Source organism: Gallinula chloropus (genome assembly GCF_964237585.1).
Source record: "Gallinula chloropus genome assembly, chromosome: 20".
In the NCBI taxonomy this organism is placed as follows: Eukaryota; Metazoa; Chordata; class Aves; order Gruiformes; family Rallidae; genus Gallinula; species Gallinula chloropus.
This window is the reverse complement of record NC_140105.1, coordinates 9,265,439-9,289,614: the sequence shown is the minus strand read 5'-3', so window position 1 is coordinate 9,289,614 and position 24,176 is coordinate 9,265,439. Positions and strand designations below refer to the sequence as shown.

Here is a 24,176-nt window from a genome sequence, read left to right as displayed (position 1 = left end):
CCAGCACCAGGGAAGGATCTCCCTGCCTCCAAAAAGCAAACCTGCCAGGAGCAGAGACCCTGCCCCAGAAGTGTTTTTCCAACACAGACAAGGATGTGCAAACCCCTTCACCGGGCAGGTCAGCACAGCAAGGGCCTGTCTCCAGAGAGGCGCTACGAGCACGGCGGGGAACCCAGCAGAGGAAGTTTACGCGGCTGTTTCCTCCACCGGTGGCTTTCCCTCAGCCATCCTTCCTCCCAGAAGCTCAGTGGAGCTTTGTACAGCAGTGCCATTCGCTCCCACATCTCCTCCAACCACGCCTGAGCCGTCAGCAAAGAAGAACATCAGTGCATTCGTGCGGAGTGACGGCATCCTCCAAACCGCGCCGCTCCGGACACCCAGGCTTGGGAGTCACGGGGAAGGAATGCAGAGCCCCGCTCAGCACCGGGTCTCTCTGTCTCTCCATCGTGTTCCAAGGGCTGTTACCCACCCACAGTGCCTGCGGTGAAGGTGTGCTGGCTGCCGTGCTACCACGGGAGGGCAGAGGGGAATCTCTTTTCCATCCGCAGCCGAGTGAGACCGAGGGGTCATTTCCTGACCTGGAGCAGCCTCTCCGCAACCTCCTCTTCCCCAACCGGGAGGAGAGCGGCTCTGGCCTCCCTAGGAGGGGCCTCTCGGACAGGCTTGTGTCAACACTGGGAAGCCAACACCTTCCTGTTAGAAGTTAAACACTCTGTTTACAGACCTCAACACGACCTTCAGCAGCGCTCTGCCAAACCTCACCCCGTCCCCCCCCAGCTCAAGGCTCCCGGAGGGAGGGAGGGCGGCAGGACGCGGACCCGCACCTTTAACAGGAACAGGCTTGATGCTTAACCACAAGAAAGGGAACGCTCTTCCTCAGCTCATTCCCAGCTCTGCACGCCTGACTTGAGGGTTTTTAACTGCTCTGGTACCTGATGGTCTGTCCAATACAGCCAGCCTTTCATTTCAACCCAGCCACCCCCCAGCCTAGCCCAAGCTGCCGTCCCCAGCCCCGGCCGGCTGCCAGCGGCCGCGATAATTAACAACTCGCTGGCAGAAGCTGCCTGATTGCTCTTTGCAGGCCAGCAAACATCTGGGACAGCCCATACTCCTCCCTTGGAAACTTCTCCACCACTTTTAATAACACCACTCCCCCGTTTTGCAGTCTCAGCCTGCGTCACCTTCCCGGCTGGGTAAACCTGGGGTTCCTATCGGCAGCCCCTCCGCTGCCCGACACGGGACGGGGCTGCGCTGGATGCCAGAGCTGGCCCAAGAAAAGCAGCTGGTTCTCAGCAGCAGAACCACAAGAGTCAAGATAATTCAGGCCAGTGATAAAAGCTGCAGTTCAGAAGATCTGCTGCTTGGGAAGGAAGCTAAGGGAGGGCGAATGCAGCCACACAATGTTCTGAAAGAGAAAGCAGGGAGGGGAGGGACAGCTGCGCCCGGGGCCAGCTTCTTCGCCCCCCTGACTACTGGGGGTAGTATTTTTGAGGAGAGCCTGATCAAAGCAGGCAGGAATGAAGGAGGAGACCAAAGACAGAGCTTCAGGGAAAAAATAAATGAGTCTTTGCAGAAGACCTGGAGGAACAAGGAGAGGGTGGGCCCAGAATTGGGCTCAGGAGCAGGGAGGTGCTCTGTAGCCTTCCGAAGGCAGGTGTGCCCCCGCTGCAGCACTTCAGAGCATCGGTCACAGCAAGTATGCAAACCTGACAGGCCATGGATCATCTCAAGAGAAGGCTGGACAGCTTGCTACCAGCCCCTTGAACCGGTGGGGTAACCTGGGGGGCTGATGCTTTAGATAAGCCCTTGTTCCTTTGTGGGGATTTCTGCAGGACAAACATCTTCCCCAGCCTTGTGACCAGCGTTTCAGGTCAAGCATTGTGAGGGGCCCCCAGTGTTCAAGCCCCAGCAGCTGACAGGTCGCCTCTGGGCAGCCAGTCTAAGAGCTCAGCACATCCTAAAGTGCAATTTCAAGGCACTGCAGAGAAACGTTCTGGCCTGGCCGGAATAGAAAGCGAATTCTTGAAAGTGTTCTTTGTTTCCCCTGAAAAAAAACCCCTCCAGGCTGGCATTCAGACTCCTGCTCAGGGTTTCAGTCAAAGAACTTCGGACCAAAGTGTCAGAATTCAGAGTGAAAGCTGGAAAGTTGGACTATTTCCTCGTGTCGGAGAAAGCGTGGGGGAAAGAAGAAAAGAAAATACAGCCTGCCCAAAAACTCCACGTAGGTTCACAAACCCACAAGTCATTAAACACAGAAAAAGCCATTAGTTCTGTAGGACCCACAAAAATGTCGTGCTTTCCCCCTGCTGACTCTGCAGTTTGCCAAAAAAACCTTCTCCCCAGCCCAGCACTGTCGTGACTGGCAATGCCAGAGCAAAGGTCTGCTAAAAGGATGGTGGATTAAGTTAAGGTGGGGGGGAACCCCAAACCCTAAACCCAAACTGTGTTAATTTTAGCCCCACAAAAGCCCAGGATTTGCAGAACCAGAGAAATCAAGCCCAGCAAAGAGCCACTTTGTTTCAGTCCCGGAGGAGGCCAATTCAAACTGGAGCAAAGGGAAAAGCTGAACTTCCAACAGGCTCTGCCTGGCCCCGGATTTTAAAAAGAATCAATTCCTGAAGCAACCCCTCTACGTGTGTGTTCTGTTTTACTAGTATTATTTTGGTTGAAAGCAGAAAGCTGAGGGTCAGCAGCAGGAACCTCATCGCTGAGAAACCAGTGTTTGTTTTCCCCAGCCCAGGCAGGTTGGGATGTCCAGGCCCGTTAAGGTTTTACAGGCTGCCTTGGTTTCCCTTTCTGCAGGCACAGAACCCAAAGCCCACCAGAAGGTGAACCACCAGCAGTGTTTTATGCACCAAATGAATGCTTTGCTTGCTGCTGGAGGGATAAAAAGAGCTGGTGTTCCAGCACAAGGCAGGCCAGGCTGCTGTCTGCGTGCCTGTAAGCGATGCTGCTCAGAGCAGCCAACCAGAACGGCTCCCACCTGTACTGGGCAGACTGAAGGGGGAACCTAGAGGAGCAGTTTCTCTGTTCCAGCCAAATAAACTACATTCCCAGGCTCTGGAGAGGGCTTAGGGGGGATTGTCAAGCAGCATCAGCACTGACCTGTGAACAAAGTGCATTCTTGTGGATCTTCTTGTAAATAAGAGCTGGGCAGATGAAACAAATGAGACTTCCCATCGTCGCACCAGTCAGGCCCAGGACTGTTTCCACTGGCAAAGAAGAAGAGAAATCAGCAACAGTCCTTCTTCTAGGACAGCCAGAGCAGCAGCCCATGGCAGCTCTTCAAGCCCCCCAGGCAGGGTGACCCTCGGCCATCCCAGCCAGGAAAGCCAAGAAGAAACCAGCGAGAGCAGCTGAGCAGCCAGACCTTCTTCCCTCCGCCCCACTCACCGTTCGGGATCATGATGCCTCCCACCATGGTTCCAAACACCACAGCCAAGGTCAGGGCTTTGAACCGAAGGGGGGGCATGTAACCCCCAGCAGCAAAGGTGCCATCTTTCTGCTGGAAGAGAAAGGGTAGGAGGAGGAGGAGGAGGATGAGTTCAGCTCCCCCATCAGAACCCCGCAGCTCCCAAGCGCTCACCCCAGCAGCTTCGTCACCTCCACACTGCAGTCTCTGGGGAGGTAAATGCTGGGGAGGGGGCAGGGGGAGCAGTTAGACACAGTTGAGCAGTTTTAATATGCAGCTGCATGGGACCCTTCAAACATGAGTGACGGGGCACGGCGCCAAAGCTGCCAGTCCCTCCCTGCCCCGAGCACGAACTGGGGAGCTGCATTGTGAGTGCTGGTGCTGCAGCTGCCCAGCCTCAGCGAGCGGCCCCAAGGCCAAGGCCATGAGAAAGAGGGACAGCTGAGCAGGCAGGAGAACGGTCACAGGGGGGAAGAGCTCTGGCTTTGCTACAGCCTGCAGGAGCAGGGCTGTTCCCACAGCCTCACAACACGTGTACCGGCTCCTCTGACTTGATGGAAGACACCCCAGCTACGAGGCAGAGAGGATGGTTGGTGCTGCCTGGAAGCTGCTCATACCAGAGGGTTTCCAGATGCCCTCCACTTCCCACCCCATCCCCATGCTCCCAAGAAAGCTGAGGGCCCAGCAAACCCACATCTCAGAGAACCAGCAGCTCCCTGCTCTCCCAGCTGCAGAGAGGAAAGTGAAGTGACAGGTTCAGAGCCCAAAGAGCACTGAGCAGAGCCCAGGCAAGAGCCAAAACCATCCCCAGTGTTTCCAGCGCTCCTCTGCGCCTGCCGGCTGTCACCGATCAGCTTCCCCCATCCTCAGGGCTTCCCGACGTGAGAAAAGAGCTGGGGGCTTCTCACAGACAGAAGTGGCAGGATTTAGAGCTATAAATTGCTGGAGTTTTATTTCCTGCCCTAAGAGGTTTCTATTTATGCTGATACACAAAGGCCTCAGAACATTCCCACAATCTCTTACTGTTATTTGCTGAATACCATCGGCATGCTCAGCGCCGTACAATACACAGAGGAGAACACGCTACTGCCACAAGGGACTTACAGTCTAAATCAGACAGACCAACTACAGTCACAAAGGCTGTCTGAAGATCTGACCCTGGGAAAGGTGAACGTGTGGGAGAAGGCTGTAATCCACCACAGGCTTCTGCACCAGACCGGCACCCAACACCCAGGGCAGGCGCTGGAGGAAGGGGACATCTGAGCCCAGAGGGGATGAGGCTACTGACAGAGGTGGAAGGATGAGAAGAAGAATAATAATCAACAGCAGAAGTGAGCAGGCAGACACAGAAGCAAGAGGAAACAAGGCTGTGCTCTGAGGCCAGGAACAGAAGCTCGAGCTAAATGCAAAGCAAGACTGAGTTGGCCAGCAAAAGGATGCCAGCTGGAGCAGCAGGAAATAAGGAGGCTCCTCTGTTTCCCAAAGCATGTTTCTCTCTCTTTCTGAGGGGGTGAACCACCTCGGCTCTGAACTGTGTAACACTTCTGCACAACAGCCCAAATCCCCAGCGGAGCAGGGGAGCAGCAGCAACAGCAGCCACGGGACTCGGGGCACAGCAGAGCAACAGCAGGCTCTGGGCTCACAACATTCCGCCCCCGACATTCCTCTGCAGAGAGGACAAGAACCTCTGAGTGCCAGAGATCACCCTCTCCACAGAGCAGGATTTACAGGCTGCCACGGGCCCCTCAGTGCACCAGCACCACACACGGGGTACTTTGGATTTCAGTGTCCCCTGAGGGTTTGTCCCTCTGTACCTACCACCAGTCAGAAACGTGTGGTTGTCAGCAGAGTCTCCCAGAACCAAGGCATGTCAGTAGCACAGGTTGGCAGCCCGGCAGCAGAAGCCAAAGAGTCACAATAGCCCTTCAAAAAGCACGTTTCAAAGGGGCACACCCAGGCAGCCAAGCTGCTCCTTGGCCATGCAAGAGGATCTTACCTGCTGCTCAAAGAGAAGGGTGTTCAGCGCCTGTCTGCAGGGGAGAATCATCATTGGGAAGCCCACAGCTACCGACATCATGAATCCCACGCGAATCATCTCCGTCACCAGGTTGGAAGGGAAGTTCATTAGGACGTTGCCAGCAATGGCTTCAGTGTAACTCACGTAGCCAAAGAAGCCCACCTGTCCGGCAGGAGGGGAGGTGAGAGGTTGGTGTGTGACTCCTAAACACATTCCTATCTGCTTTTTACAAAAGGCTGGAGGTCAGTGACCTCCTGGGAGTCTAGAACAGCCAGCTGAGGTGGGAATGAATGTGGGGGCACCTCCATGGACAGCCTGACAGCAGCCCTAGTTGCAGCACCCCCAAAAGTCCAGACAGGCAGTTAACAGCCCCCTGGACCTTCCTAAAAAATCAGAGGCAAGTTTGTCACTGGATATCTGGGGCTTTCATGGAGTGAGGGAAAGCTGCCACTGCCCATGACACAGAGTGGTGACACCCTGCGTGCCACCAGGCCCCTGGATCGCCTCCTTCCAACAAGGGAGGGACCGTAACGATTCCCATCAGCAGCCCAGCTCACAGGGCAAGGCTCTTCTCAGGAATTAACAACTTGGGTTTATTGACTGGTGCTTTACCAGGCTTAACTTCCTGCACATCTTCCCAACCACAACAGGCTTGGAAGAAGCTCTCCCAAGCTCTGGGCAGCACCTCCAGCTCCAGGCTGGGCCCTGCAAGGCAGATGGCAGGCTGGTGCCCATGGATGAGCAGGCTCTCTGCTCTCCCGCCACCCAAGGAAACGTTTTCCACTGAAAATTTGGCCTCTCCAAATGCCTCCTGCACATCATCTCCCATCTAATTTTGCTTTCAGCTTTGCTGAAACGACTTATCTTTCAGAATAAATACAGATAAGCAGAAACCAACCCCAACAGAAGATAAATTATCAGCCCTGTTACCCTCCGGAGCGGGACTTCTGGCAAGGAAAGAGAAGGGGAAATTTCTTACCGTGATGTAAAAGGTGGTGACCACGTTTAGGGAGGAAGCAAATATGGAGCTCATGATTTTAACAGACGGCTCATCCAAGCTGTCATAGGTGGGCAAGACCTGACTGTAGAAAAGGGTAAATTATTTAAGGAAACCTTGTGCAAAGAGAAAGAGAGAAAAAAAACCCAACTCCAACACACTCCCTGCCTCAGCCCAGCAGCAAAGAATCCCTGACACCTTCCCCCTAAGGAGCGTAAACACTCGCTGCTATTCCACAATTTATATTGCTAATGCCAAGAGATTTCAGAACACTCATAACTTCTTAAGTGTTGCAAAAATATTCCTGCCTCTCCCCACCCCACCACGTGGAGCTGAACGTGCGATGTAAACATTTGGGTTCAAAAGCCTTGCAAAATGAATGACCGTTTGTTCCAGTGAAACACCAGTGGCACTGGGCCAGGCAGAGCATCGCAGATTATTGTTCTTGGAGCTCTCTGGGCTGATAATTAAAGCGACGGGGTGTTTACAGAGCAAAAGCAGGAAGGAGGTTAGAGCATCGCGCCGTGGAAAAGAGAAGTTAAACAAACAGAGCTGAAGGCAGCGCCTGTCATGTTTCAGCGCTGCTGGTAGAGCTCAGTTCATAGAAAGCCGGGAGCGCCAATTACATGGGATTTGGGGTATTTACAGACTTGGAAAGCGTGTGGAATGTGCTTTTTTTGACATCAGGTGCATATTTTAGCAACTCATTAACCTCTTGTTACTTTAATTCAAGTGGCTACATCCTGGCTTCGTGTTACTGAAGGAACTCTCAGGAGAAAGGAGGAGGGGGGGGAAGCATCCAGTTAGATGGGAAGGGGGTATCCCCAGCTCCAGTGGGCACAAAGCCATTAACAGAAAGTGTGTCAGGCCAAGGCCAAGCAGAAAAATCCTTAACCCTTAATCCCTTAACGTCAAACAGTTCTGCACAGAGGAAGCCGAGCACGTCAGCTCGCAGGAGCCCGTGAGACACGCGCAGGGTCTGCGAACACCGTGCCAGCCCTTCGGAGGGAGGCCATGAGATTAAGCAGCTGCATCCCGGCCTTCAGTACTACAAGGGGCAGAGGGACCAGCCAAACATCCAGGTCCGGGAAGGAGAAGAAAGGAGGGAGGCAGAGAGGCTCTGTGGGGTGCAGGATGGCACGGCTGCAGGAGCAGCAGCATGGGGAAAAGCCCCACGCGAAGCCCAGCCAGGCCTCCTGCCATCACCTAACAGCACCCAGCTAGTCAGCTTGGGTTTGGAGGCCCAACAAAGTGTCCCCCAAGCTCCCCCAGAGCACCTCTGAGCCCTCCAGACCATTACCACCTCTCAAGGTGGAGCAAGAGGACAAGACGTGGGCAGCATGTCCTGACACACCCGGGGTTTATCTGTGAGCAGAATGACCACACCGAAGGGCAGCAAAGGATCGGGGACCCTTCCCCACATTATGGGGTACACTGCACCTCAAAGGGCATGAGCAGGCAGTCCCTCCTGAGCAGGGAGCAGGCAAGTCAGCACAAGCAGTAAGAGCAGCCCTGAAGAAAGCAGCCCTGCTTCTGATACAGCCAGAGCCAGCTCAGGGGCACCCGAACCCCCTCACTGTAGGGCCCACCCCAGGCAGGCTCTCCAAGCACAGCACTAACAGCCTGCAGCGCCCCGATGCTCACAGAGCACACCAACAGCATCCTGCCTTCCAGCATCCCCATGAACTCAGCATCTTGACATCCACTCACACCACAACAGCCATCCCCAGGAATGAGGTGGTTTTTCCCAGGAAGCTCCTGCTGGCTCCTCTTTAAGGAGAGGGTTCAGTGACTCGACCAAGGTCGCGCGAGGAGGCTGCAGCGGAGGAAACCCCAGAGTCCTCACAGCTCCGCAGCGCGTTTCCACGCTACACAACCACAGAGGAGTGACCTACTTTGCAACTTCAGCAACACCAGGGCAGCTTTTCAAGAGAGAAGGGGATTGAACTCGCAAGTAATGCAGGGAGAAAGTTTTCCAAGCTAGAATACCAGCATGTTTATTTACCTCACTCAGCATTAAGGAAAAGGAATTCCGCTTTCCATTGGAATTATTGAATTTTTAAAAAGGTGGTTCAGGGGTTAGCAAAGTTAAACCTACCTAGCTGGGAACAACAGGCTTGTAAAAGATTGTCTGGGGACAGCACATTGCCCAAATGCTTGGAAAAACCATGCCTAGCTTTACGTTCAGCTTGCCACGTAAGCGCTGTACCGCAGCCTATATTTAGGAACACGCACCCTTGGCCCTGGCCAAACAATTTCCCTTCGTTTCCATCTCCCAGCAAAATTGTGCTGGGTATGGTGTGGCTACCAGAAGAGAGAAAAAAAAAACCCTAAAAACCCACTGGAATTTAAAACCTCTAAAGTGTTAACAAGGTAAAGCTGTAAAAGAGTACAATTCCCTTCGCCAGTTGTAATGGAGACATTAAACAGCAAGACTGGAGCGTGTTGGGGTAGGAACTGAGCTGCCAAGAGAGCCGATAAGTGGAAAATGATGATTTGGATCTTGCATGTGGGTGTAAACACAGCAGTCTGAGCAAATTTTATCTGTCACATTCATTTAGTGTTGGCATGCTACCCGTTTGCTAGAGCTGCAGGGGGGGGAAAGCCCGGCTCTGCCAGCCTTCCAAACGAGGATGGTCTTTTCCATGTCCACATTTGGATTTAGGCTGCTATTTAAAGGCTGTTACTATTCTGGCCAGGCACGTAGCGTGCACTTGCCATTTCGGTGTGGAAGGTAACGCTGTGAGGAAGGTGAAACCAGCCTGGTTCATCGCTGCCGTGGCCTTCTGTGTGCCAATGGAAACCCTTGTTAAAGGCAGGTAACTGGAAATGTGCAAATGAGTCTCCAAAGTCAATGGCTGGGGGATCTGCTGAGGGTTCTCAAAGAAATTTGGGGAAGCAGCGAGCGTACGCTACCCTGAGGGGGTGTGTGGGTGCCCTGCCGTGGCTCAGCCCTGCTGCCTTCATAAAATCATAGAATCACACGCTGGTCTGGGTTGGAAGGGACCACAAGGATCACAGAGCTCCAACCCCCCTGCCACAGGCAGGGCCACCAACCTCCAGGCCTGGATCTACACAAGGCTGCCCAGGGTCCCATCCAGCCTGGCCTTGGATACCCCCAGGGACGGGGCACCCACCACCTCTCTGGGCAGCCTGTTCCAGCCCCTCACCACTCACTCTGCAAGAAACCTCCTCCTAACATCTCATTTAACCCTTCCTTCCTTCAGCTTTAATCCATCCCCCTTGCCCTGCCATTATCTACCCTTTTAAAAAGGCGATTCCCCTCCTGTTTGTATGCTCCCTTAAAAGCTGATCCCCCTCCTGTTTGATGCCTTCCCCAGTACTACATCATTCCTTCCAAGAAACAGGGGGGAAATCCATCATTTCACACAGCTGTATAGGAAGCAACGGGCTTTACTCCACTGAGGATCTGTTTGGCCTAAATGAGCTCGTGTTGCTCAAGCCCATTAACTCCAGAGTGAAATATAACTCCCCCCCACGTAGGTAACAAAGGGGTCACAACAGGAGGAGGTGCTGTGCTGCAGCGGGCTGGAAAAGATTCTGATGAAAATAAAATAGGAAAGCAGATGGGATCTGTCCCCTCACAGAGCCTCGTGACCCTCTGCCCTCCCCAAAAACTCATTGCCCACCCCAGCTGCCAGGAGAGGGAAGGAGGGTGGGTACTTACGACTGACAGGCGAAAGACATGCCGAAGATGGGGATGCAGCGGAAAATCCCCTCCCAACGAGTGTAGCTCACTCGGCGCAGCCACTGCCCGCTGAAGAGGCCGTGCTTGAAGGATGACAGCACGATCTGTGGCCAAGAGAAAGAACAGGGGGTGAAGATCAGAGAATCACAGGGGTTGGAAGGGACCTGGAGAGCTCATCGGGTCCAACCCCCCTGCCAAAGCAGCTCCCCAGCTCATACTGCACAGGTTGGAGTCCAGACGGGGCTGGAATCTCTCCAGAGATGGAGACTCCACACCCCCTGGGCAGCCTGTCCCAGGGCTCCATCACCCTCACTGGGGAAAAGTTCTTCCCCATGTTGGTGTGGAACTTCCTGTGCTCCAACTTGCAGCCATTGCCCCTTGTCCCATCCCCACAGACACTGAAAAGTGGCTGCCCATTTCCCCCTACATCCCACACTTAAGATATTGATAAACATTAATAAGGTCCCCCCTTAGTCTTCTTTTCTCCAGCTCACTCAGCCTTTCCTCATAGGGGAGATGCTCCAGGCCCTTCATCATCTCTGTAGCCTCCTCTGGACTCTCTCCAGGAGATCCCTGTCTTTTCTATACCAGGGAGCCCAGAACTGGACACAACACTCCAGGTGGGGCCTGACCAGGGCAGAGCAGAGTGGGAGGATCACCTCCTTCAACCTGCTGGCCACACTCATCTTGATGCCCCTCAGGATCCCATTGGCTCTCTCAGCCCCCAGAGCACACTGCTGGCTCATGGCCACCCTGTCATCTCCCAGGACTCCCAGGTCCTCCTCCACAGAGCTCCTTTCCAGCAGGTCATCCCCCAGCCTGTACTGATACAAGCAGTTATTCCTTCCAACTGAAACAACTTCATGGCAGCAGAAGTGCCAGTGCTGGGATACAAGGCAGCATGTGGCAGCTCTGTGAGGAACAGCCTGATCTCTACTGGGGAGATTCTCCAGCTCCCCACCGCACCCACCCATTTTATTAAAGCTCCCTCTGAGGGTCCCTTGACATCAAGGATCCTGGGGGGTGTTTTAAAGCAGCTCTGACATTCCCCCCTTGTTTGATGTCATCAGACATCACAAGACGTACCAGGGTGGAACAATTCCCACTGACACTCATTTAACTGGGACAATTATCATTCCCAGCAATTTCTTTTGTGCTTTGGGGTTTTTTTTTAAAACACATTTTTAAATCCAAACAGGAAACAACCTTTGCCTTGAAGATTCCTGTTCAACAGAGAGAGAGACAAAGGCTCCTGACAGGACCCCACCTGCACGCTGCTACTCCAGAGTCCTTTAACAACACCAGCTCCTCAAAAAGAAGGATAAACTTCAGGAAAACAGGGAGAGTGAGGCACCCAGGCGAGGCCAGGGGAGCTTTCACCACTGACAGGGAGCCTGGTAGGCATTGGGTTGCACAGGAAACAGAAGGTAAATATGTCTGATGCCTGTTTAGAATATCACCCGAACGGGGCTTTTCTAATCCCCAGAGATCACATTTTAGTGCAGCCAGCCCTCATTCAATGTTGTGGTTTTCTTAAAGGCACAGCTCCTGGAACAGGGCAGTTTGGGGAAACACTCATTTACCCTTTCCAGGCTCCTTCTTCCCAAGCTGAGAAGCATGACCCAGCACAACAAGCTAAAAAAAAACCCTGGAAAGAATTTCCACACCTCCCTTTTCCTCCTTTTGTTCTGGCTCTTCCACTCCTGAAATTTGGGAGAGCCAGGGCTGGGACTCCACAAACAAACCACCCAAACATCCACAAGGTGAGACTTGAAGTCATTAAAAGGCAAGACAAGAGTCTCCACCTCTGGGTGAACACGCTCAGCCAAGCCAAGCAGGGCCAGCGTTGGGTAACTGGCAACTTACCCGGCTTAATCCCAACAGCCAGGAGCACAGTCACCTCCATAAAGAAAAACTACTGTAGAAATAGTTATGGACAAGTACATGCCATGTATACTGACTTCCAGAAGCTTTCAATGCTCAGGAACAGAAGTGCTGGTGTCTCACAACTCAAACTACTTGTTGCCAGGAAGACATCAACAGTCAGCTGCAAGGAAGTGTGCAAGGTACGTGGCCGAGTCCTTAACAAGGGCTGCCTTCCCCCATGGATTAGAAAAGCTGAGGTTTTCAAGGCAAAGCACCAACACAGGATGAAAAGGCCTTCTGCTTCCAGGTACTTTTCCCCCCCATCTTTGGATTTAAAGGTTCAGAGCCCTAAATTGTCAGATGCTGACAAGGGGAACAAACCGCAGCTTGGTTTGTGGTTTCTGGGCTCCTCACCATCAGAAGGACATCGAGGTCCTGGAGTGAGTCCAGAGAAGGGCAGCCAAGCTGGAGAAGGGGTTGGAGGGCAAATCCTCTGAGGAGCAGCTGAGGGAGCTGGGGGTGTTCAGCCTGGAGAAGAGGAGGCTGAGGGGAGACCTTACCACCTCCACTGCCCTGACAGCAGGGTGCAGAGAGGTGGGCGATTGTCTCTTCAGCCAGGGGACAGGAGATGGGACAAGGGGAAATGGGCTCAAGCTGCCACAGGGCAGGGTCAGCTCAGATATTAGGAAATAATTCTTTACTGAAAGTGTTGTTGGGGCCTGGAACAGGCTGCCCAGGGAGGGGGCTGAGTCACCATCCCTGGATGTGCTTAAAAAGAAAGGTGGATGAGGTACTTAGGGATCTGGTCAGGACAGGAATGGTTGGGCTTGATGATCTTGAAGGTCTTTTCCAACCTTGGGATTCTGTGATTATTGTTACTCACCCTGCCACAGCCCTGAGCATGTGGAAGAGCTCAGAGAGCCACTGACCAGTTTCTACAGTCAGCACCTCCCCACCTTGAGAGCACGAGCACCCTTGATCGCTCGTTCTACCCTAATTATCAGGAAGGACATTTTAAACTGGAGGTCTGCACCTGCAGGCTGTCCCAGTGGGAATATCTGTGTTAAAACAATAGGAAGCCCAGCATTCCCAGCATCAATACTCACCACAAACATAAACACAGTGTAGAAGATCAGGGCCATGGCACTGAACGACTGTATGGAGGCCATCATGTTCCTCTGGAGGCTCAGTGGAAGGACGATGCACAGGGAGACAGCGAAGAGCAGGACGATGCGGAAACTGCCCGACACCTGGAGAAAGGACCCACATAAGGAACTGGAGCAGGGATGACAATACTCCAACCATCCCACTGAATTAGCAAAGGATCTCCCCAGCCTGGTTCATTTGTCCAGAGTGAGAAATGATGCAAAACCCAGGATGGATTTCCAAGGTGGAGTTCTGCTTCTGTTCGGATGCAGAGATTCGGTGCTGACTGCCTTGGTGAGGTCTGTGATGAGCTTGTGCAGTCACTGGGTGCCACTGTTGCTCTGCACAGCATGTGACAGGTCCCTTCCGACCCTGGAAGTATTTGGGGAGGGGAGGGAGGGTGTTCAATGCTAATCCAGCAGAAGCTGTTTGGGTATTTTCATGCAATTAAATAAAAACTACACTTTCTTGGGAGACAAGAGATGGAAGTCTTGGAAATCCTGATCCAGAAAATTAATCAAAAAACCTCATGCTGGTATTTACTACAGCAGAACACTCTGAAATGCTTGAAAATATTTAATACCCAATTTGGCTGCAGCCACAACCCATCTTTTGAACTTTGCAGGGCCTTAATCAGAGCTTAGCAGCATCAGGCAGAACAGATAACAGCCCTGCCAAAAATCCTTCCACATGGCCATCCCGCTCCCCAGCACAGCCCTCGCGCCGGCTCGGAGCGCAGCCCGGCTCACAGCTCGCCTGGAAGAGGGGCACAAACCTCCAGCACCTCTAGAGCTCATCACACAGCTTATTTGACCTCAAAGGGGAGGCAGGAGCACAGTAACTGGCCACTGAAACAGTGAGGGATGGGACAATCAACACCCCTCTTGAACCAGAAGGCTGGAAGGGGGTGAGAGCTCGGGCAGGGGAACCGTCTGTCGCTACCCGTTAGGGGCAGGAATTAAGACAGGAAGCATCGTGTCCTCTGGGAATCTGCTCCAGAATGAACGGAGACCGAGTTGAAAAGAATTCCTCTGGTGGAAGTGCCTTCCTGGGGGTTTTACAGGGCTGATTGTTCACCATATGTCCAGGCTTCCTGGAGCTCGCTGCTCCGTGCGAGGCGCGCTGCTCGAGCTGGCTGGGAGGTGACCCCAACGCTGCCTCTGTCAGGGTTGGACTCAGCCAGTGGCTAAACCAACCCCACAGCCCTTTGCTCACTCCCCCTGCTGCTGGTGGGATGGGGGAGAGAATAAGGGAGGGGGGAGGAAAGTTTGTGGGGTGAGGTACAGACAGTTTAATCACAGGATCACAAGGCTGGAAAAGACCTTTAAGATCATCGAGTCCAACCGTTCCTGTCCTGTGCTAAACCAGATCCCAGGGGTGGAAACTCAGCCCCCTCCCTGGGCAGCCTGTGCCACAGCCCCACAACTCTGCCAGGGAAGAACTTTCCCCTCACATCTGAGCTGAGCCTGCCCTGGTGCAGCTTGAGGCCATTTCCCCTTGTCCCATCTCCTGTCCCCTGGCTGAAGAGACCATCGCCCACCTCTCTGCACCCTCCTGGCAGGGCAGTGGAGGTGGGGAGAAGGTCTCCCCTCAGCCTCCTCTTCTCCAGGCTGAACACCCCCGTCTCCCTCAGCTGCTCCTTAGAGGATTTGCCCTCCAGCCCCTTCCCCAGCCTGGTTGCCCTTCTCTGGACACTCTCTAGGACCTCGATATCCTTCTTATGGTGAGGAGCCCAGAACTGGACCCAGCACTCGAGGTACAGTCTCACCAATGCCGAGTCCAGGGGCACAATCACTTCCCCAGACCTACTGGCCACGCTATTTTTGTTACAAGCCAGATTTTAATACAACAGAAGAGAACAACAGTATCATGACACACAAAAGGAGAGATGTGCAGCATGATCACTCACCACCCACGGGCCACTGATGCCCAGCTGGTTCCTAAGCCTCCCCAAACCCCCAGTAACACACAGAGCGTGATGCCACATAGCATGGGCTGTCCCTTTGTCCCCTCTCAGCTCCTCTCCAGAGGGACAGGGCGAGAGGCTGAACAGTCCTTGACTCGGTGTAAACATCACCCAGCGACAACCCAAATACCAGCGTGTTATCAACAATATTCTCCTCCTCATTCCAGCTGCACCCGCTGCCAGGAAGAGAGTTAACTCCATCCCAGCCAGAGCCAGGAGAGCTGCAGAGCACAGTACCCAGTGTCTCCATGCAAGAACCACCACCTGCATTGGAGGGGGGGCCTGGGGGGGGGGTTATTTACCTGAAGTCCAAGCAGCCGGGCAAAGAAGTTGGAGCCCAAATCCCCGATGACGACGTAGAAAGCGATGCAGGTTCCCAGCATCAGCCCAATCATGCTGCAGAAACACCAGGTGCAGAGGTTAGAGGCTGGAGCAGGATCCCAGGAACGCAGGTCCCACTCCAGTGTGTGTCAGCAGCCACATTCCCAGAGGATTTGTACCCCACATCGCCCTCAGTGATGCTGCCTGGGACTGCCACAGCGGAGCCTGCGGTGATGGGACCCCCCCCCAGTAACGTGTGAGCACTGGGGATGCTCCTACAGTCCAGAGCAAGAGACATCCAATATAACCCTTCACCAGCAGCCACAGACAAAGGTCCCAGGGTCCCAAAGGCTACACCCTGCACACAACCACAACAGCCAAAGATCCCTCAGGATCCCACTGCTCCCAATGGTACCAAGGAACCACCCTCCACCCACATCTTGCTGAGCCCATGCTGAAGGCCAGGCTCAGCATGCAGCAACAAAGCAGGGTTCCTGCCCACGGGGTTCCTGCCCTCACAGCCCCACGAGGGGGTGTGATGGGGAGGACCCACCGAGCTCTTACCCCCAGGGCTGGGAAGGGCTGGTCAACCCATCCTGTGTTTGACCCCCTGGTAAAACAAAACCCAGAGAAGCTCCGTCCACCTGGGTCTGGCAGCTGGTTGGAGCCACAGAATAAAAAGATCTCAGAGATGACACGAGCTCCTTTATTTCTCAGGGGAAAAAGCAGTTTTAAAAGAGTCAGCCCGAGGTTCTCTCAGCCCCACAGCAGGGGCCCACCCCGAACACCACGATACCAAATCTCAAAGCTTCTTTCCACAAAACAAACCCCACTTTAAGGAGGAGGCCACCTTATGAACTGCTTCTCCTCCTGTTCACAAGCACACGGGCCACTTTCCCTCCCAGCTCTGATTCTGCACGCTCCCCATGGAATTACAGCGATCGCTTGCGCAGAGGAGTAACATCTGAGGAATATTCTGTGTGCTTGTGGTGTTCTGCAGCAGTGTGCAGCTGGGAGGGGGAAGGAGCCAGCACTGCCGACTGGCCCAGGCTCAAGACCAAAAGAATCTCTGCTGGGAAAGGCAGTGCTGTAACAACTCAGTCCCATCGCAGCCACAGACCTGCGAGGGTCATCGGGGGAACCAGAGCCTGAAGCAGAGGCAGGGTTCCCCCCAAAAGACATCTCCTAACACCAGGCATCTCACAGGGGAAAGGGCAGGACCCCAGGAGCTAAAGGGTGGATCTGAGGTACTCCAAACACTAACCCACAGCAGTCTTGGCAGGGGTTTCACCCTGACATGCCCAGGATGTCGGAGCGCAGGCAGCGGGGCGGGAGATGAGCTCATCCCCCGGCTTGTGTGCTCCCACGATCTGGGAAGCGCTCAGGAACGGGTGGGACACTGAAGGCAGCACCACAAGCTGTGCTCAGGGGATCCCACCTAGGCTCTCATCCAAATTCCAGGTGGCAAAGGAGACTTCTGGGACCAGGGGAAGCCGGAGGGTGAGAAATGAGGGCGCAGCAAGGCCAGGAGAGGCTACAGAGCATTTTGCACTAAAACCCAGTCAGGCTCAAGCAAGCAGCACATTACCTTGTTTCCACCAACATTTTTCCTGCTTTTCCATAGGCATGAAACGCTGAGGGGGGGGAAAAAAACAACAACAGTTAGTGAAAGAAAGATCCAGAACGTGGTCCATACACAAGCTGGCCATTCAACAGTGACAGAGGGAAGTACAGCAGGAACCCCCCAGCGCTGGGTTTTGGGGCTCCCTCCCTCGCCCGCCCACTTTCCTCTTCAGACATTCCCTCTGCAAACCATGTCAGACAGGAACAGAGATGAGGAGGAGATGGGGGAGAAAAATAAAAGCTTGGAACCTGCTTTTTTTTCCTATTTAAAGCAAAAAACAAAGGCTAAAATAAAAGAAAAGCGTGTGAAGTAGCAGCCACACGTGGCAACCATCAAAAGCCAGTCGGTGTGGAAGGGAACACGCGTGTGGAGAAGATGCTGTGTGGCAAAAAGTTACCACAGAGCAAAGTTTCAATCGAGCTCTCGGGTTTATTTTTATCTTTTCCCTAGAACTGAACCTCCTGACAGCGCTGGAGCTTGAAGACGGTGCCCAGAACGTTCAATCCCATCCCCAGAATACCCAGGACTCCCAACCCACACCACCACCAGGCTGCTGCCAAGAGCCTCTCCTCCCCTTCTCGAGTTGTAGCTTGAAGCAGAAAGCGCTCAGCGGCCGTTAAATCATCGCGCTTTCTCTTAAGAGAGAAGAAACCGCCAAGAAAACTCCGCTCCTATTTTTAGCTCTTACTGGGAAGAAGGGGAATTGAGACCTCTGGTTCCAAGCACAGACCACATGGCCCAGTTCTCTGTCTTTAAGTGCTGAGGTTCAACGTGAAAACCACCACCCTGGGCTCCCCTTTGGCTTCTCCCAAGGTACATCCCCGGAGATAAACAAACTTTATTTGCTTCTGGAAGCACCTTCTGCTATTTCTTTCACTATTAACTTACCCTGATTTCTTTGGATTCTGTTCGAGCTAAAAACTAAGGAAACAAGATGTTCTCCCATAGAATGAGGCAAAAAAAAAGCACAGCAGGAGAGCTACAGGAGAAAAATAAACCAGAGACCAGAGCTGTTATGCGGGGTAGCACCGAAAATAGCTGGTGGCTCGGTGACAGAGCGGGAGGAACAGGCGACCACACAGCTTTGGCCACCAGCTCTCACCTCGTTTGGGAATGAGGAGGAAACATCCCCATCTCCCTGTGTCCTGGACATTAACTGTTGCTGTGTGCTCCAGTGCAGGCAGGTGGGTGCCTCCAGACAGCAGCTAAACCCGCTGGCGATAGTCTAGGAGGCTGGAGGTTTGGAGAAACAATCAGTCTCCTGGGCTGCTCTAAGAGGTCCCCATCAGGGGGCACTGGGAAAAACTGGATCCTTTATCTTATGAGGAGTGTAAAATAAGGTGTCCAGGGCTGGGATCTCTAGACACCCAATAAGCTGGGTGGAGCTGGATCCGCTGGGTAATTAGAGAAGCCCTTTGAAGCCAAGCCTTCCTAGAAGGGGCAGCCTGTGTTTTGGCACTGGCAGAGAGCAGAGCCCAGCTGCCTCCCACGGGGTCACTACCCAGCACAGGCAGCCTGCCAGGGCCCCAGCATTAACTCATCTCCCCGGTAAAGTCCTCCTGGGAAGCACATCCCGTTTCCCTGCTTGTCCATACATCTGCCTGCAGCTCTTCCCTTCCACAAACGCAGGAGAACAGCTGTGAAGAGCAAAACATTTTCAATACCCAACCCCCCCCAGGCACAGGGTGCTGCCAGGGGAAGCTGCCTGGGCTGGGTATCAGCTCTGCGTGGCCGTAACGCCGGCTCCCGACATCCCTCCGGAAGGGAACGTCTGGCTGAAGTGGATTTGCAAAACTTCTCTTCCATCTTTCAGCAGTGCCAAAGCCTCCCACAGAATGGGCTGTGGGGGCTGCCAGGATCTCTCACAGATGTACCAGGGCAGGAGCTGGCGGTGACAAAAGGCTGTCTGTGTGGAGCTGCTCAACCTTGCTGCATTAGGATGCGTTATAGGGACGCTGCTTTTCCTCCCGGAGCTCTCCCCTCCCGGTGGCACCTCTCCCAGGGCAGAGGGAGCGGAGGCATCGCTGCCAACCTTCGTGTGCCAGGAAGTTTGGAAGCATTACTGGTCCTCTGTGTATTCGAGCCCTTTGGCTGCAGAAAGCGAGGAGGATCCCTTCTCCCCGGGAGAGGCTCCAAGGCCCAGGGGACTCTCTGTACTTCGGGGGAAGCGGCACACAAAGGCGCGTTGTACAGGGGGGCTGGGGAGGGGCAAGGCGGGCAGCTGGGCTGGGAGCAGTGGGGCTGAGCTGGATGCTACCTGGGGGTTCCCCCTGCCCCTCTGGCATCATAGGCACCACCTCTGGGACTGCACAACCTCCTGACCTTCTGGGTTTTTCCAGCAGATGGAACTGGGAGGCGCAGCCTGGTAGCAGCACCTCAGGCACTCTGAGGATGGAGGGGACCCAGCTGCCAGCGAGCGAGCCACGCGTCTCTTTAGCTTTTACCAAGGGCAACGCCAGCCAACTCTCTCCTCCTTCAGAGAAAGAAGGGGAAAACGAGGAAAAAAACAACTTTTCCCATCACTGCACACACCAACAGAGAGGAACAGAACCCCAGCACCTCCTCCTGCCCCTCCCCAGGAGCAGAAGAGAGCTGACAAGCAGAAGCCAACCCCGGCGCCAGCGCAAAGACGCCGAGCTGGGAGGACGAGGGCTTGGCAGGCTCTGCCAAAAACCCACCCATGAATCTTGCAGATGTTTTTACTGAATCCCCAGCACTCTGGTTTCCTCTCTGCTCTGCCATGAAGGCAGCTCAGATCCAGGCAGCCCCAGCTCCGTGCCAGCCTCTCAGCTGGCAGAACCCGATGTCCCCAGCAGCACACTGGGGTGGGGAAGCTCGGCGGCTTTCGTGCCGAGCCCGATAATTGGCAGCAGACACCCGCTACGCCAGCTCCTGAAAACTTGGGGTTTGATCAGTCAGTGCCTGCAGCTCCTCCCCTGCCCCGCAGAGTCAAAACAATTCTCTGCCTATTAACTTCCCCAGCAAGAGCAGAATTAAACCCTCACATTCCCCTGGGGACACGGGGCGGCGGGCAGAAGTGGGGAGGAGAGACCGACAGAGAACAACACAAATAGAAAACTACATGAAGAAACCATGTGCTGTTCCAACAACATCAGTAGGAAAGTTGTAAATTAAAGAGGTCAAAGTAAAACCACAGTTAAAAATGAAAAACCAACCCCCCCCAAAAAAAATAACAAAGCCCTAGAGCTGAGAGTTCTCACCGAGGCCGGGGTAGGTCCTGCGCTTGCTGAGGTTGGCTGACTTCACCAGGAACATGCAGGATTGATGAGTCATCCAAGAACAGAAAATGAGCAGCAGAGCTCCCAGGACAATGCCACACTGAAAGGGGAGAAGCCAGGGGAAGAGACAAGGGTGAGGTGGGGAGCCGGTGGTTCCGCACAGCCCTACGGCCGCTCCGTAACACCTCCAGGCTCCTGTGAGTTTCTCCAGCCATACTGGGAGTTCCTTGGCTTGAGAGCAGCCAGGAGAAACATGACACATGAGCTCAGTTTTTCCCCAAGGACAGCACAGAGCAGCCACCTGTTTCCCACAGCGTCCAGTCACACCAGTTTAAGGGCTGAAGAACGAACTGGGAGCTGTTTGTGGCTCCCCAGTGCTCTCCGCAGCTCTCAGCGGGTTCCCCCCAAGAGGCTGCTCCTCATCCCAGGGTGCAAACTCCCTTCCAAACTTCCTCCATGGAATATTTAACAGTGTCACCCGATTCCCAGGCTCGCTGGGTCACACGGTTGCAGTGGGGGGTGTGAACCACTGGACGGTTTTTAAGCAGGTGACAGACAGGTGGAAGCGACACCAGATCTTAATCACAGCCACCCCCTTTTTTGGCTGTATTTATGAGTGGAGCAGCTGTGGGGATGAGGAAACTCCCAGAGAAGAGGAGTAGGGGCACAGCTCAACACCTCTGAGCTGCCTCATGTTTATCACAGGGATAAACTCTTCCCTTTTTTCCCCTCCTTTCTGCTCCCAAGGAAGGCTGAAGGGATTATGTGGAAGGCTCAGTGTGAGGGACACACATGGAGTTGGTACAAGAGGTGTCCAGTCTCCATCACTGGTGCTTCCTTGGCTCACTGGCTCCTACCAGGCACCCTCCAAAGGGAGAGGTGGGGGCACGGCGGGTTCTTCCCTGGCTGCCCCCCGCCCAAAGCCAAGTCCCGGGGCTGACACCACACCAGGGAGCCCCTCAGGACTCCAAACTCACCAGCAACACTCCCGGCCCCAGCCCCACACCGGGCCCTCTCTACAGGGGGTACCAGCAACCGGCCTCCACACCTCCCCCGACCCTCTCACCGGACCCAAGGCGACGTGGGGCACCGGCAGGACACCCCACCGGCCGGTACCGCCCCCGGCAGCCTCTAACCGGAGAGCGGCCGGGCGGGCGGAGCGCTCACCTGGCGGAAGCAGAAGGGCACGGTGAGCACGCTCACCCCCACGATGCTGTTCACCACGTTCATGATCAGGCCCCAGTTGGAACCCGCCGCTCCCGCCGCCATGGCCCCGCGGGGCCCGGCACGGCCCGGCCGCGTCCTCAGGGGACTCCTCAGCCGCCCGTACCCGCCATAACGGGACCGACCCCGACCCGCCGCCGGCACCGGCCACAGCGGCACTTCCGGGTTCCGCTGCTCTGCTGGCGCTTCCGGCAAACCGAGGGGGCGGCCAGAGAGAGGGGGGGGGTAGAGAGGCCGCCAGCCGGCTGCTCCTGCCGGCTTGGAGGACCGAGCCAGCTGCTCCAAGCAGAGCTTGGGGGGGGGGGGGTTGCCCCCTTTGGGGGGGCAGGTGTTACTCTGGGGGGTGTCCCCTGTGTGGGGGCACCCCGAGAGCCGGGCACACGGGCAGAGACATGCAGGTGCGTGTATGTAAAGGTGTGCACATAGATGTATGCACACAGGTACACACACATGTACACACATGTACACACATGTACACACATACATGTACACACATATATGTACACACACATGTACACACATACATGTACACATATGTGCATATACAGGTACACACACGTACACATACATGTACGCACACATACACTTACACATACACACATACACGTACACACACGTACACACACATGTACACACATACATGTGCACACACGTGCACACATACGTGTACACATACATGTACACATATACATGTACACACACATACACATATATGTACACACGTACACATACATGTACACACAGGTACACATATATGTACACACATACACATACATGTACACACACATACACACACATGTACACACATACATGTACACACATGTACACACACATGTGCACACATACATGTACACGCATACATGTACACATACACATATGCACATACATGTACATACACATACATGTACACATACATATGCATGTACACGTATATGTGTGTGCACATACATGTACATACATGTACACATAGATGTACGCACATGTGCACATATATATGTGTACACACACATGTGCACATATATGCATATGTGTCTGCACGCACATACATGCACACACATGTGTACGCCCACACATATCCGTACACATGCCCATGCACACACCCATGGCCATACATGCACCTGCACCCAGCTGCAAGCGGGCACACACAGAGACGCGCGGGTCCACGCAGGTAACGGTGCACATGGGCATGCGCAGGCACGTGTACACCCCTGCACACAGCTGCATGCGTGCACAGCCCCGCACGCGCCTGCACACATACGTGGACATGCACCGGCACCCAGCTGTGCACGTGCAGCAGCACAACAGGTCTGGGCAGAGCCGACCCACTGACACCGCTGTGTCCACGGGTCTCCCCGCCTGCAGCGCTGGGGGGTCCCAGCGCCCCGCGGTTCCTCCCCCCGGGGCCTCGCGGGGTGCGGATAACCAGCCGTGGGCAGCGCACCCTGTGCCGCAGCCACGCGTGATGGGTGCCAACCTCCACCAGGCACCTTCATCACCACGGTGGCCACTCACCCAGAACCCAGGGGGGTTGCCAGCCCACCCCTGGCAGCTCCCCAGAGCCCTTCCCACCCGCTCCCCAGCCCTGAGCGGGGTGAGGAGAACCAAGGAAGGGAGGAAACCCAATGGAGAGCTCTGGGGCCGCGCTCAGCAGCAGGCCGGGCCGGCGCACGCCGGCTGCGCGCTGCCGTTGGAACGAAACACGCGGTGCTCGTATAATTTGCAGCAATTGCAATGGGTAACCGCAGGAATTCGCTCTACAAAAGGTTTGCAGGGAGGTGAACGCGCCTGTCTAATTCCCTCCAGGTGCCGCACGGGCCCTGGGCGACGGTAGCACCGGCTGCGGCTGCGTTGGTCGGCCGGCTGTGCCGGGACAGTGCCTGTGTCCCTGGGTGGGATGGGGAGTCCTTTAGGGCTGGTGCTGCCTTGGTTTGGGGGACCGCTGGTTGTGGGGTCCCAGTGTGGGATGTGGTGACCTGATATGGGATGCGGTGCCCAGACGTGGCCGGCAGCACCCAGGCACAGACAGGGGACTGTGGCAGGAGGGGAAGCCCTGGGTGCTGTGGGGGTTCCCCCACGTCTCCAGAAACACACCAGAAACCCACCCGTTCCCCCTTCTCTGGCAGCTGCCACAGCCCCAGCCACCCACCCCCAGCCCAAGGCCATGCCGGGCTGTGCACACACACTCACCCTGTGCCAACACCCCCTTACACACATGCAAACCCACAGCCAAGTGTGCGCACGCGTGTGTACACGCTACAGTGCCTGGAGCACCCCACAGCCCTGACCCCATGCCTGTCACCACAGATTTGGGGTGCCGGCATGGGGCTGGGGCCAGGCGCCTCCCACCCATGGGTGCTGAGCGTTGCTGGGGAGGGCAGAGCTGCTGTGGGGTGGCCGAGGGTGAGCACCTCGCTCCTGTGCCGAGGAGACATCTGCAGCCGGTTAGGGGGAAGCCATGCTTCTCCAATTAGCACTACATGGCCCCTAACTCAGCACCGGCACAGAGACGGGCTCAGGGGGCTCCGCCACGTGCCGAGCAGCCGCCGGGAGCCTGGCAAGCGCCGTGGGATGGGGATGCTGGGGGAGCAGCCCCCGCTCCGACACCCTGCGGACCCCAACCCTGTCACCAGCACCAGTGGGCCAGCACTGGCTTAG

General features: G+C 55.0%; 1 protein-coding gene across 1 annotated transcript in view; it reads right to left on the bottom strand.

Moving 5' to 3' along the window:
- Positions 1 to 21,566, bottom strand: part of SLC38A10 (solute carrier family 38 member 10) — a gene marked incomplete at its 5' end in the record, with an annotated part of 37,377 nt that extends 15,811 nt beyond the window's left edge. Inside the window, 10 exons of the mRNA XM_084273499.1 lie at positions 3,106 to 3,212; positions 3,394 to 3,505; positions 5,409 to 5,591; positions 6,409 to 6,511; positions 10,115 to 10,239; positions 13,108 to 13,251; positions 15,416 to 15,509; positions 17,023 to 17,068; positions 20,280 to 20,397; positions 21,465 to 21,566. Of these exons, the coding sequence (XP_084129625.1) occupies positions 3,106 to 3,212; positions 3,394 to 3,505; positions 5,409 to 5,591; positions 6,409 to 6,511; positions 10,115 to 10,239; positions 13,108 to 13,251; positions 15,416 to 15,509; positions 17,023 to 17,068; positions 20,280 to 20,397; positions 21,465 to 21,566 (1,134 nt within the window). The remainder of the gene's footprint in view (positions 1 to 3,105; positions 3,213 to 3,393; positions 3,506 to 5,408; positions 5,592 to 6,408; positions 6,512 to 10,114; positions 10,240 to 13,107; positions 13,252 to 15,415; positions 15,510 to 17,022; positions 17,069 to 20,279; positions 20,398 to 21,464) is intronic.
- Positions 21,567 to 24,176: the final 2,610 nt, after the last annotated feature.